A 10,537-nucleotide genomic window follows, 5' to 3' on the forward strand; every position below is an offset into this window, starting at 1 on the left:
GATTCGCCCCTGAGTTCAACGATTAATAGATAAATTATTCAGTAAAATGGATTATGAGAACATTAGGACTAAATAAAATTATAAATACTTACCTATAAATAGATAGTGTAATTGCAGCAGAAAATAACAAGAATGTCCTCTTCCACAATTGATTTTGTTATTTTGTGGAGTCACACCGACACATAGCAGAGGGGGTTCGAGTGTGGGAGCCCCCACATGGAATTTAATGGGGCGCTATTCCTGGAGATCACCGTCCTTTAATTGCTCTGTTACTTATGGCAATGGAGTAGGTAGTTAACCAAGTTTTGAGGATTTAGGTAATTGCAGTAATTAAAAGACACAAGATTACTACCAAACTCTAAAAGACATTAGACTATTAATTATGTGTAATTATAACAATAGGAAGGGCACTCAGACAACTTGAGTGATATCGTGCTATGCTATGGAGTATTGTTTTCTGCCTAGGTGGTGTGAATTGTCAGGCATTTATGTTCACCTAAGTTGTGTTTTGTGTTCTTGTTCATGATTTGAATGGTTGTAGTTGAATAAGACAAGTGATGATATGGATTTAAGACGAGTGATGATATGGAATAAGACTTTAAATGGTTATTTGAACTAGTGTAATAATTACATAACTTCAGATTATATACTTCAATGGTTCAACTACAACATGTGGTCATGTAGGTTTACAAACTAAAAGTCTAGGTCAATTTGAAGGGTATAAATTAATAGATTTCGCATTCTGTTGAGTGTCATTATTGTTCGATATGGAAAAATGAACATTAAGATTTCAGAACCAAAGTGTGGCCAGAAAAACCAAATCTTATAATATAAACTACAAAGTGTGGCCAAAATGGATATAAACTACAAGTGTGTCAGCTATTTGTTGCTCAAAAAAAAAGTCAGCTATTTTGGATAACATAAATCATTTCAATTTTAGAGATTAATTATTTTGAACACAAGCACGTTGTCGTTTCTGCATGTATTGGTAGTGCGTTTGCCAATGTTCCCTACACAAGTTGATAACTTTGGAAATTACATTCAATTATTCATGCAACCGAAAAATTTCAAAATCTTATCTGAAATTCACAACTAACCTATTATACATTTATACTCCTCTGTCTCCATATGTTTCATTTTATTTGACGTTAAGATTATAAAAATGCAGTATTTGACGTTTTTAAGACTAGAAACTTGCACATGCATAGAGCTCGCAGTCTGAACAAATCCTTAGCTGGTTTAGATCGTACATGGGATGAATGGTTTCAGATTTTCATGTTTTAAGATCCTCGTCCTTTTTCATGGTAATAAAGTGGAACATGTAAAAATTTGGTACTAATACATGCCTGGTAGTGAAAAATGCAAAGCAGACTCATTTCAAACACCAAGGTATTTGCCTTATGTCCTTAGGCAACATGGTTCTACTTCACCCATGGAAAACCTCAAGAGCCAAGTTGAGTAAAATCCCCCAAACAATCTTCTTTAGAAACTGATCCGAGGATGTTCTTATACCTCCAAATATGGATTTTTAAGAGGCTGCTGAATGCTGATCTATAAAGGCATGCCAGCGTAGAATTAGAGTTTTGACTTTTATAGGGCCTTGGTGCGAAGTATGATAGATTTCTGTTTTTACTCTCCATATCTTCCCAAAAAGTGAACTGTCTGACACTATTTCTAGTACTTGCTTGTCTTGCAACATGCAATATTTGGTCTTGGTTTGGTTCTGTTACGCTGAGATGCATTGCTAGATATCTACTATTATGCATGATTACTGAGCTGCCGATTCTTTGTCCAATCTTATTTATACCAAGGAGGCAAAGACTCCATCACAAATATATTATGGATCTTTCAGTTCTCTAAATCTTGCTCCTCTGCATTACCAATGATTCGGATCCCAAACTTTGAATTACCATTTCTCACTTGGCCAAAAGTCAAAATTTCCATTACACCAAAAAAAAAACAAGGAACAGAGTTGTTGCTTGAGCAAACTGAGAATCCATCTTACAAATCTGAAAGATCCTTAACAAATGGAGTTACATCTGATACCAAAATGTGATCCACAGGCTTCAAACCTTTTCTCAACCAACGTTTCAACAAGGCCAACTCTAATCTCCTCACCTGTACAATTTGTGTTCCACCAAATAAGTGAAATCACTCCATTAGTTTTATACTATACAACAAGTTTTCAAGCAATCCGAGAAGCTAAATGAAGTGTGATGTAAACAAAACTAAAATGTTCTCCAGTCACATAAGTGTACAAGAGGAGACAAACACAACCAACCTGCCTAACAATGAAAGGTTCCTCAGCTCGACTCAACGGTTCAGTTAACACGGTTAGAAACCCGTTTCTGTTCCCATAAACGATATCTGTAAAAGGTCGATCACCCACCTGTGCCAAAAAAAACTTACACTTTACATACCACACATCTTATCTACCAAGCAGTTTCATCCCAAACATTCATCACGAAGTTTACTTTACCATGATTAGCTCTGAAGATGCGCAACCAAAGTGTTTCTCAACTTCTTCAGCAGTCCCCGCAGGCTTCTTTGTCCCTAAAATCATGAATTTGAAAACAGTCTTGATCAGTTATCAAGTTAAACAAAGCTACAAAACCAAGAGAATCAGAGTAGACACAAGTAACTTACTATGTCTCAACACTCTAATCCCTGTTTCAGCCTCCAATGCTTTAGCTTTCGAATCATCATGATCATATTCCGTAAGCCCTAATGTACAAAGAGACGTTTAAAGTTAGCATCTTTCAATCAACCAAACAACAGAAAGATGCAAACTTTATCCAACTTTTCACCTGCTGAGTTGCTAAACACGGCGATGTCATGTCCGAACACGGCCTTACACTGCTCAATCGAAGGCCTGAGTGGTGGCCAGATCGCTAGAGAGTAAGGAGCAGTAAGTGTGTTATCTTTATCGAAGACTACACCCTTGAACCCCCTTTTCTTCAGCTCTCCCCAATCAATGTAGCGTAAATCTCTGACGGAAACATGGGGAAGAACCAAATGACGGTCTTTTACGATTACGGCGACGGAAGAGACGATGCCCTCTACGTTGATTCGTTGCCCAAGAGCCGCTTTCAGATCTGCCCACCACATGTTCGACGAAATTACCAAGTTTTTATTGTCGTCTTCTACGCCGCGGATAACTAATTCGATCGGTTCTCCGTCAGAGATCCGGTTAGAGAATCCTGGGTCTTCTGTTGGGGAGCTGAATTGGTAGAGGAGAAAGGAATCTTCGAAAGTGGGTGGTAGAGGAAGGTTCTGCTTTTGGATTCGATGGTTTGTCGTTTGCAGAGAAGAGGTGGGTTTGGCGGAGCAAGAGATGAGATTATTAGGGTTTCGTTTGTAACGGGAAGGGGGAGAAAGAAGGAAGCTTTTGGGGATCGGGTAGTAGAAAGTAGTGGAGGCAGCCATCGATGGGGTCTGCATCTCACCCTTCTTTATAATATTCTTTTCTTTTTTTTTCAAGTTTTATTGACCAAAAAGTAGTTGTGAGTTGTTTATCGAAAACGAGAAGAAGCTCCATATCTCTTGGAGTGCTTGTTTTAGACAAATAGATCGACTCTTTTTGTGTTCCACACACTTTGCTATCCAAAAATATAAACGGACAGTAGTTTACCATTCCTTATCTGAAACTGTGTTTGGTCTTTTCTAGCTATGGCCAAAGGCGCACCAAAACAAGCGCTTCTAAGACTTAGCCTCGTTTTAGAGGACCAAGGCTTATAGGAAAACACAGATATGAAGATTCTTGGTCTTGATGCAATCTACTAATCTACAATGAGTTGCTTCATTTCTTGCAGTCAGACCTTTGATATGTTCTTCCAAGAACCACTTTCAAAAACTGTCTCAAATATATTAAGTTTTTTTCTTTCCTCATGGACTTGAGATGAAGAAGCACTGGTCAAGCAAAACGTGTTTCTCTCTGAAATCCAGTGAATTGGAAAGGAGAAAGACAAGTAGAAGTGATAAAGAACAGTTACGAAATTCATTCGTGGCATAACCAAAAACTGAAGTTTTCCCAATCAACAACAAAAACATCATAAACCCAAAACAAAGTTAGAGTCAAACCTGTATAACAATCCATTCTTGAATTCAATCTTTGGTCATCAGTTATTCCTCATCCGCTAACAAAGTATTAATAAAAAAAAAAAATCACCTTAGCTTGGAGTAGCAGACGAACGCGGACGCTGCAACCAAACCAACACCAACCCAATGGCCACCACAACTCTACTTTCTCGCTCTGATACCAGGCTTCATGGCTCTCTCTTTCAACTCAACTATCATCTCCCTCGCTTCATCAACCTTCTTCACCAACTCCTTTTTCTTCAACTCCATTTCCTTCTCTCTTACCTCAGCTTCACTCACTGTCTCCATCTTCTTCTCAAATCTGCATCTCTTCAACTCCTCTCCATTATTCACCACCTCCAGATTCAAGTCCCCAACTTTCTTCTTCAACTCGTTAATCTCCTTCTCTTCCGCATCACCTTTCTCCCTCGTCTCCTCTTCTAACCTAACCTTCTTGCTCTTCTCCTCCACTACCCTAACTTCCAAAACCCCAATCTTCCTTTCCAACTCTCTAACCTTCCTCTCAACCTCAGCTCTATCTTTCCTTAACCCCTCAGCTTCCTTCTCACACCCTTCCAGCTTCTCTCCCTTCTCCAACAACTCTTCCTTCAGCTCAGCAACTTCTTCCACCCTCTTATCCACCTCCGCCAACGAAGCGTTGAGATCTTCCTGAAGACTCAACACCTCCGCTTCGAGCTCAACAGCTCTGGTGGAAATAGACTCAAGAGCCTTCTTCTCTTCCTCGTAATCCTCCATCTCTTTCTCCATTTCTCCGATGCTCTGATTCATCTCCGCTTCCACGTGTTTCATCTCCCGTTAGCTTCTTTAACCTCTCCTTCATCTCGAGATTCTCCCTCGTGAGCTCCTGACTCTTGTTCTCCATCTCAAGATTTTCCCTCGCCGCGCGATCCTCAGCGTCGCCGTGGATTATCACCTCAAAGACATGAACAATTCAACGGGTAAATATTTAAAAAAAAATAAATAAATCAAAATCTCAGAGTTAGAGAATCAGTCACTCTGACATTTTCAAGGAAACAATGCGATACAGATAATTTCACTAATTGAGAAGGAGAGAGATGACTAGAACCTCGAATTAAGAGATAACAATAGAGTTTTCTTGAGGTGGTTCGTTCACCTTGGGATTTTTCCACGCAGAGAAAACGACCAACTTAATCTAATCAGATTTTATCGGTTTATTTTCCGAAACAAATGGCATTGAGAATTTAGGCTTTGGTTTTAATCTCAGGTGGTTAAAGAAAAGTCCACTTGGCAGCATCGTTTTACTGATCTCATGTTATATGGCCCATTAGTAATAAGGCCCAAGCTGTTATGGCTTTTCACCAAATGTATAAAACTAACAACTCAAACCATAAGATAACTTGGTTCGGTTTCTAAATCGGCTGCTTTAAGGTTTTCATGTCTTTACCTGAATCGGTTTGAATTCATGGTCAGATTTTATGATTACATTCGTTAAGACAACGACGTTTGGACTAAGATGGCCTATGTGATGAATTCGTAACCTTTGTCACTCTCTTCTCAAAAACAAAACATATCACTTTTGTCAAAAAGGCAACAAACTCAAATCAAACACCTGTTGGAGAATCAAAGGAAAGCAATCCATCAATAAAAGTAAATGATTCAGATTACAAGCAAGAAGAAGAAACTACAGTCTTAGTTGAATTTGAGACAGGTTTTCAAGCAAAGTTAAAACACAAACTTAAACTGCAGGCGAAAAAAAAAAAAACTAGGATTATGGTTTTTCTTCTTCATATGCGGAGCTGGACATTGCAACTCGATAACTTGTTGTAGAGTTCGAACATCTCCAAGACACGTTGGTTTCCTCCTACCCGTGTAGGATTATTATTCTCTTCAGCAGCATAGACCTCCATCTCCTTCAAACATGGAAAATAGTCCAAGAAATGCTTTATCATCGCCATCTCTTCCATTGTTCCTTGAAACCCATGGACCTTCATCACTTTTACTGGACAAAGTGTGAGTGAAAGTCCTTTGTCCTCCCGAGAGATGCAGCAGCAAACATCCCCACACTTATCTGTCACACGGTGCACGAGACCCTAAAGGTACAAAGGAGACCCATTAAGAGAAGATTCAAAGTATTAAACATGGACTATAGAATACATGTTAGTTGTTTTTATTATCTTAATGACAAGAGTTTCTAAATTTGGACAGTTCCTTAGAAGAGCTGGCATTGCTTGCCATCCTCTAGACTTGTGACTCTCAATAGCTAATGATTTGAGGTTGTTGAAGACTGGCATCGATTCATCACACATAGAAAGCACCTGAAAGCAAGACAAAATAATTTTGGAATCACATGTTTCAAACCTATACAGAGAGAGATATTTCAAGAGGGAGAGAGAAGAGAAGAGTGACCTCAAGAGTATCAGGAAACAAGTCAAGATTCCGAGCATTTCGTAAGCCATGAAAGAAATTCCACACATTTCGTATGACAAGACCTCAATTCCACCTATTACTAAACCGGAGAGCAACTTGGTTGTCAAACCAATCAAGATCTGGTTCTCTAAGTTGCTTGATATGCAGTTGACTTAAGAAGAAGTCGATTTGAGCATCAACCAAGTTTCCCATATTAACTAGTGGATAGTCCGATGCAACAAAACCAGAGCACTCAAAGTGAAGGAGACTTGGCGTATCAAATGATAAAGCGTTGAAAACAAAGATTGAGTTTATTGTTAGGGTCTTGAGGCTCGCACTTGACACTGTGACATCCATACCTTTCCACACTACATGAGTCAGAACCAATTCCTCAAGGGAAGGTAGAGCATGAAGCAGAATCTCAAACTCACGTGGACAAACGGGAACTGTGTCAAGAATCAGAGTTTTAAGCAACGGTAAGAAAACGCGACCAGCAACCCAACCAACACCAATCCCATAGTTTATTTTCAGCTGATAGTAATCCCCAGGGATCTTTAGATCAAGATGCAGAACGATATTTAGATCAAGATCCGAAACACCACGTGCTAACACACTGCTTATCCAACCATCCAGTCGATCTGTGTCAGCCACAGGAGCATACTCAAAGGGATAATTTTTTAAGTGGAGAGTTACCCTGCAGCACCAAAACTCTATCCACAAAGTCCATGAAGCTCTGTTTAATGTCTTCTCTATCCCGCTTACCCTCTTCCGGATGAAGAAACACAGAGTTATCAATAGTAAGAGAAGGGACAAATGGCGAGAATTGATGTCAAAGCAGCCTCCTTTGTAGTAAGCAAAGACAGAATATGACAGAGAACCCCGTCTGGTAGATTGCTAACGTGATCTATTTTATTTTCTCCCAGGAGGTTGTTGAATGAACTACTCCAAAGATTGATGCTTCTGATTTTTGATATTTTTGTGATGGATGCTTTGATACCAAATTATTTTCGAGCTTTTGTATTTGATATTTCTGCTATTCAGAGATGGAGTCTCAACAGAAAAGTTTAGATGTATACAAGCAAGCTCGCCTAAGTCTTATTTCTTCATGGATGCCTTATGCATCTTTTTATATTACAACGGAGGCGTTTAAGAGGATAAGATTGAAATCTTATCTTGGCCAATCGAAACAAAAAGAAAAATAGAAAGATAAGATTACATTATTGATTTTTTTAAGTGGTTACGAGTGGTTGCCGACCTAATTTTCTCACATGTTTATTGTTTTTGTCGGTGTTGCTTCGTCTTCTATTATTGGGTCATCACTGGAGTCTTCTTGGGCCTTTTCTTCTTGGGCTTCTTCTGACTTGTCTGTACAGATCGGGCATTTGTGTTTTTCGCTGATCTTGTCCTGTAGCTGACTTTTAATGAGTAGTCTACACATTGTTTGTTGATATTGCAGACTTTTGTTGATCCCATTGTCCCATATTTTGTAGACTAACGGGCCTATAATTCTTGGATGTCGAATTCTTTGGTTGATTTGGTGAGTAAAAGTGTTGAGTCGGATTTGTAGTTGAGTCGGAAGAAGTCGTTCATGTAGACAAGTTTTCTGAGTATTCATGTGGTTAATTCAACATCGACTCGAACCAGGTCGTCTTCATCGTAATGAATGTTTGCTGCACCATCTTTTGTTGGATATTGCTCGTTACTGATCCCCATTATTATTAATTTGATCGCTGGGCAGCTTATTCCTGTGTGGTTGAGTTCTGGGTGGTTGCTGTAATACTGAAGAAATACTTCCTTTCCTTTAGCATATCCTGAAAAATATCTTGTAATAGTTGTTTTTAATCCGATCGGAAAATGTTTTAGCTGGTAGTCAGGTTTTCGTATATAAAGGGTTTCTATAAGTCCATATTCATGGAGGTTTTTTGTGAGTATTGGGTCTGTTTCGGGAAGTACTACTGCTTTTGGGCCAAGGCCTTGGTGGATTTTTGGGTATATATGTTTGTAGATGGTTTTTTCCGGGTAGGTATTTATTTCTTCGAAGTATTCGAGAAAATTTTCCTTGGTTAGTTTTATCTGTTCAAGGATGGCTTGGGTAGTGTCTATTTTGGCAATGGTAGGAATTTTTCCTATAGGGGTGAGTCTGGTTACAGGTTGTGGTTGATTGTTTCGTCCTCCTCCCCCGAGAAGAAGTTGATCCTTGAAAGAAACGGCTATTCCTTTTTGTTTCTGGACCGAGTCGTCAAGCGCCTGTTTTGCGTCCTCAAGGTTGCCATAGCTTTTATGAGTGATATTTCTTCCTGTGATGAATTGTGAGGCCTTATGCCATACGTCGTATATTCCACGCATTGGGCCGTTGAAGATAACATAATATTTATGGGGTTTTTTAGTAGCTGGGCTTGTAGGCGGGCTTTCTGGTAATATTATTGTTTCACTGTTTTGGGTTTGGTTTTTTAGTGTTTGGATAGTAGCTTCAAGTTGGGTAATTTCGTCTTGGAGTTTTTGTAGATTTTCTTTTTTTCTGCTTGATAGTATTCTCCATCATTTTTATCACTGATTCCATGGTTCCTGAAAATATTGCCAAAATGGCTAATTATTGTCCGAAGACTATCTGTTTCGTTGATAATCTTTACCAATTATCGATGGTTGATCTTTTATACTCAAGGTCATGAGTTATTTATTAAAATTATTTAATAAATTGAACCAGTCTTTCGACTGTTGATTTCGGTATTCTCGTGTAAGAGAATCTGCTATAGAATTGAGTTCTCCTTTTATATAGACTGGTATGTATGAGTATTGAGATAATTGCTTTTATATTATACTTCTGAAATCCTATCAAATATTTTGAGTCAGTTCTTAGGTAAAAGGTTATTGGTCTTAAATCTATTTGCCATTTTTTAAAAAGCTTTTATAGCTGCTAATGTTTCTAGTTCATGAATAGGGTAATTTTGTTGAGTTACTGTAAATGTCCCACTGTTATATTTAACTAGTTTTTCTTGTTTTAGACTTGTCTTCTGGGTAATCAATTCTTTTAATTTTTCTGTTTTCTCTAAGGCTCTATTAGTTAGAGCCGTAAGAGTTGTTCCCCAATGTGTAATACATGCATCTGTTGATACTATTAGAATGTCATTATCAGTCGGGTTATATAATTCTGGTAAATTTTTACACATTTCTTTTAATTTCTTCACTGTTTAAATATCTGTTTCTTCCCATTTCCATGGTACCTTTTCTGATATTTTTTCTTGTAACGATTTTCGCTCTTTTGCTATATTCTTAAAGAAACCTTGTTCTGATAAATAGTTAAGATTTCCTATGAATCTTTGAATTTGTTTTCTGTCTTCTAGTTTATTTGGAAACTCATAATGTTTTTCTAATATATGTTTTTGTGCGGTTATTTTTCCTTCACTAGTTATTTCTAAACCTAAGAATTCAATTCTTGTTTTTAATATCTGTGCTTTCTTTTTACTTAGTACTACTCCTTTTTCTTTACACATTTCTAATATTTTATAAACTTTTTCTAAATGGTCGTTTTCGTGATTTTTTGTGAATATTATAATATCATCAATATATGCCGAACTAAATTCTTCATATCCAATCAAATTGTTATCCATAAATTGTTGAAAAATTTCTGGTGCTTGTTTTAATCCAAAAGGTAAAACATTCCATTCGAAGTGTTTTTGAGGTGGACAAGTAAAAGCCGTTAATGGTTTTGTATTTTCATGGAGACGTATTTGCCAATATCCTGATTTTGCATCTGATGCCGAGAAGAATTTTGCTCCTCTAAGTTTTTTAATTAAAAATTATTTACGTGGTAGGTTTTGAGCGTTTCCAATAGTTGCTTCATTAATTTTTCTATAGTCTATTACCATTCTTCGTTTTCCTCGGTTCTGCTCGTTATGGTTATTAACATAAAAAGCTGGTGACGAATGAGGACTATAACTTTCTCTTATCAACTCTTTATTAAGTAATACCTTTGTTTCTTCTTTAAATTCGTTTACATCCTGTTCAATATATGTCATTTTGTAGTTTACTTTAATTTCTTTATTTGGGTCTCTTAGTTTTATTTCTATTAAAA

At 37.6% G+C, this 10,537-nt stretch overlaps 2 protein-coding genes and 1 long non-coding RNA gene across 3 annotated transcripts; all 3 read right to left on the minus strand.

Moving 5' to 3' along the window:
• Positions 1-1,890: 1,890 nt before the first annotated feature.
• On the minus strand, positions 1,891-3,533 carry LOC106300891. Its single transcript, XM_013737149.1, has 5 exons — positions 2,808-3,533; positions 2,647-2,724; positions 2,480-2,553; positions 2,282-2,389; positions 1,891-2,118 (listed from the first exon to the last, which is right to left on the minus strand). The coding sequence occupies exons 1-5, from the start codon at positions 3,439-3,441 to the stop codon at positions 2,002-2,004; spliced, it is 1,011 nt and encodes a 336-aa protein (XP_013592603.1). The 5' UTR covers positions 3,442-3,533; the 3' UTR covers positions 1,891-2,001.
• Positions 3,534-3,975: 442 nt separating this feature from the next.
• LOC106300892 (peroxisomal and mitochondrial division factor 1) lies at positions 3,976-5,231 on the minus strand. The gene is given in 3 exon segments (XM_013737150.1): positions 3,976-4,888; positions 4,890-5,011; positions 5,213-5,231. Coding segments are annotated over 2 exon segments (720 nt in total). The 5' UTR covers positions 4,961-5,011; positions 5,213-5,231; the 3' UTR covers positions 3,976-4,239.
• Positions 5,232-5,676: 445 nt separating this feature from the next.
• LOC106296742 lies at positions 5,677-7,543 on the minus strand. The gene is made up of 2 exons (XR_001261282.1): positions 6,466-7,543; positions 5,677-6,374 (listed from the first exon to the last, which is right to left on the minus strand). It is a non-coding gene; the product is annotated as an uncharacterized LOC106296742 (long non-coding RNA).
• Between the last annotated feature and the right edge of the window lie 2,994 nt (positions 7,544-10,537).

The sequence above is a fragment of the Brassica oleracea genome, chromosome C6, assembly GCF_000695525.1.
Source record: "Brassica oleracea var. oleracea cultivar TO1000 chromosome C6, BOL, whole genome shotgun sequence".
NCBI classification, from domain to species: Eukaryota; Viridiplantae; Streptophyta; class Magnoliopsida; order Brassicales; family Brassicaceae; genus Brassica; species Brassica oleracea.

Excerpts from the sequence above, each read along its gene's own strand:
- LOC106300891 (XM_013737149.1), bottom strand. The coding sequence starts at position 3,441 with ATGCAGACCCCATCGATGGCTGCCTCCACTACTTTCTACTACCCGATC. Across the intron at positions 2,725-2,807 it reads CGTGTTTAGCAACTCAGCAG|GGCTTACGGAATATGATCAT; the intron begins GTGAAAAGTTGG and ends TTTGTACATTAG. Across the intron at positions 2,119-2,281 it reads AACCTTTCATTGTTAGGCAG|GTGAGGAGATTAGAGTTGGC; the intron begins GTTGGTTGTGTT and ends CAAATTGTACAG.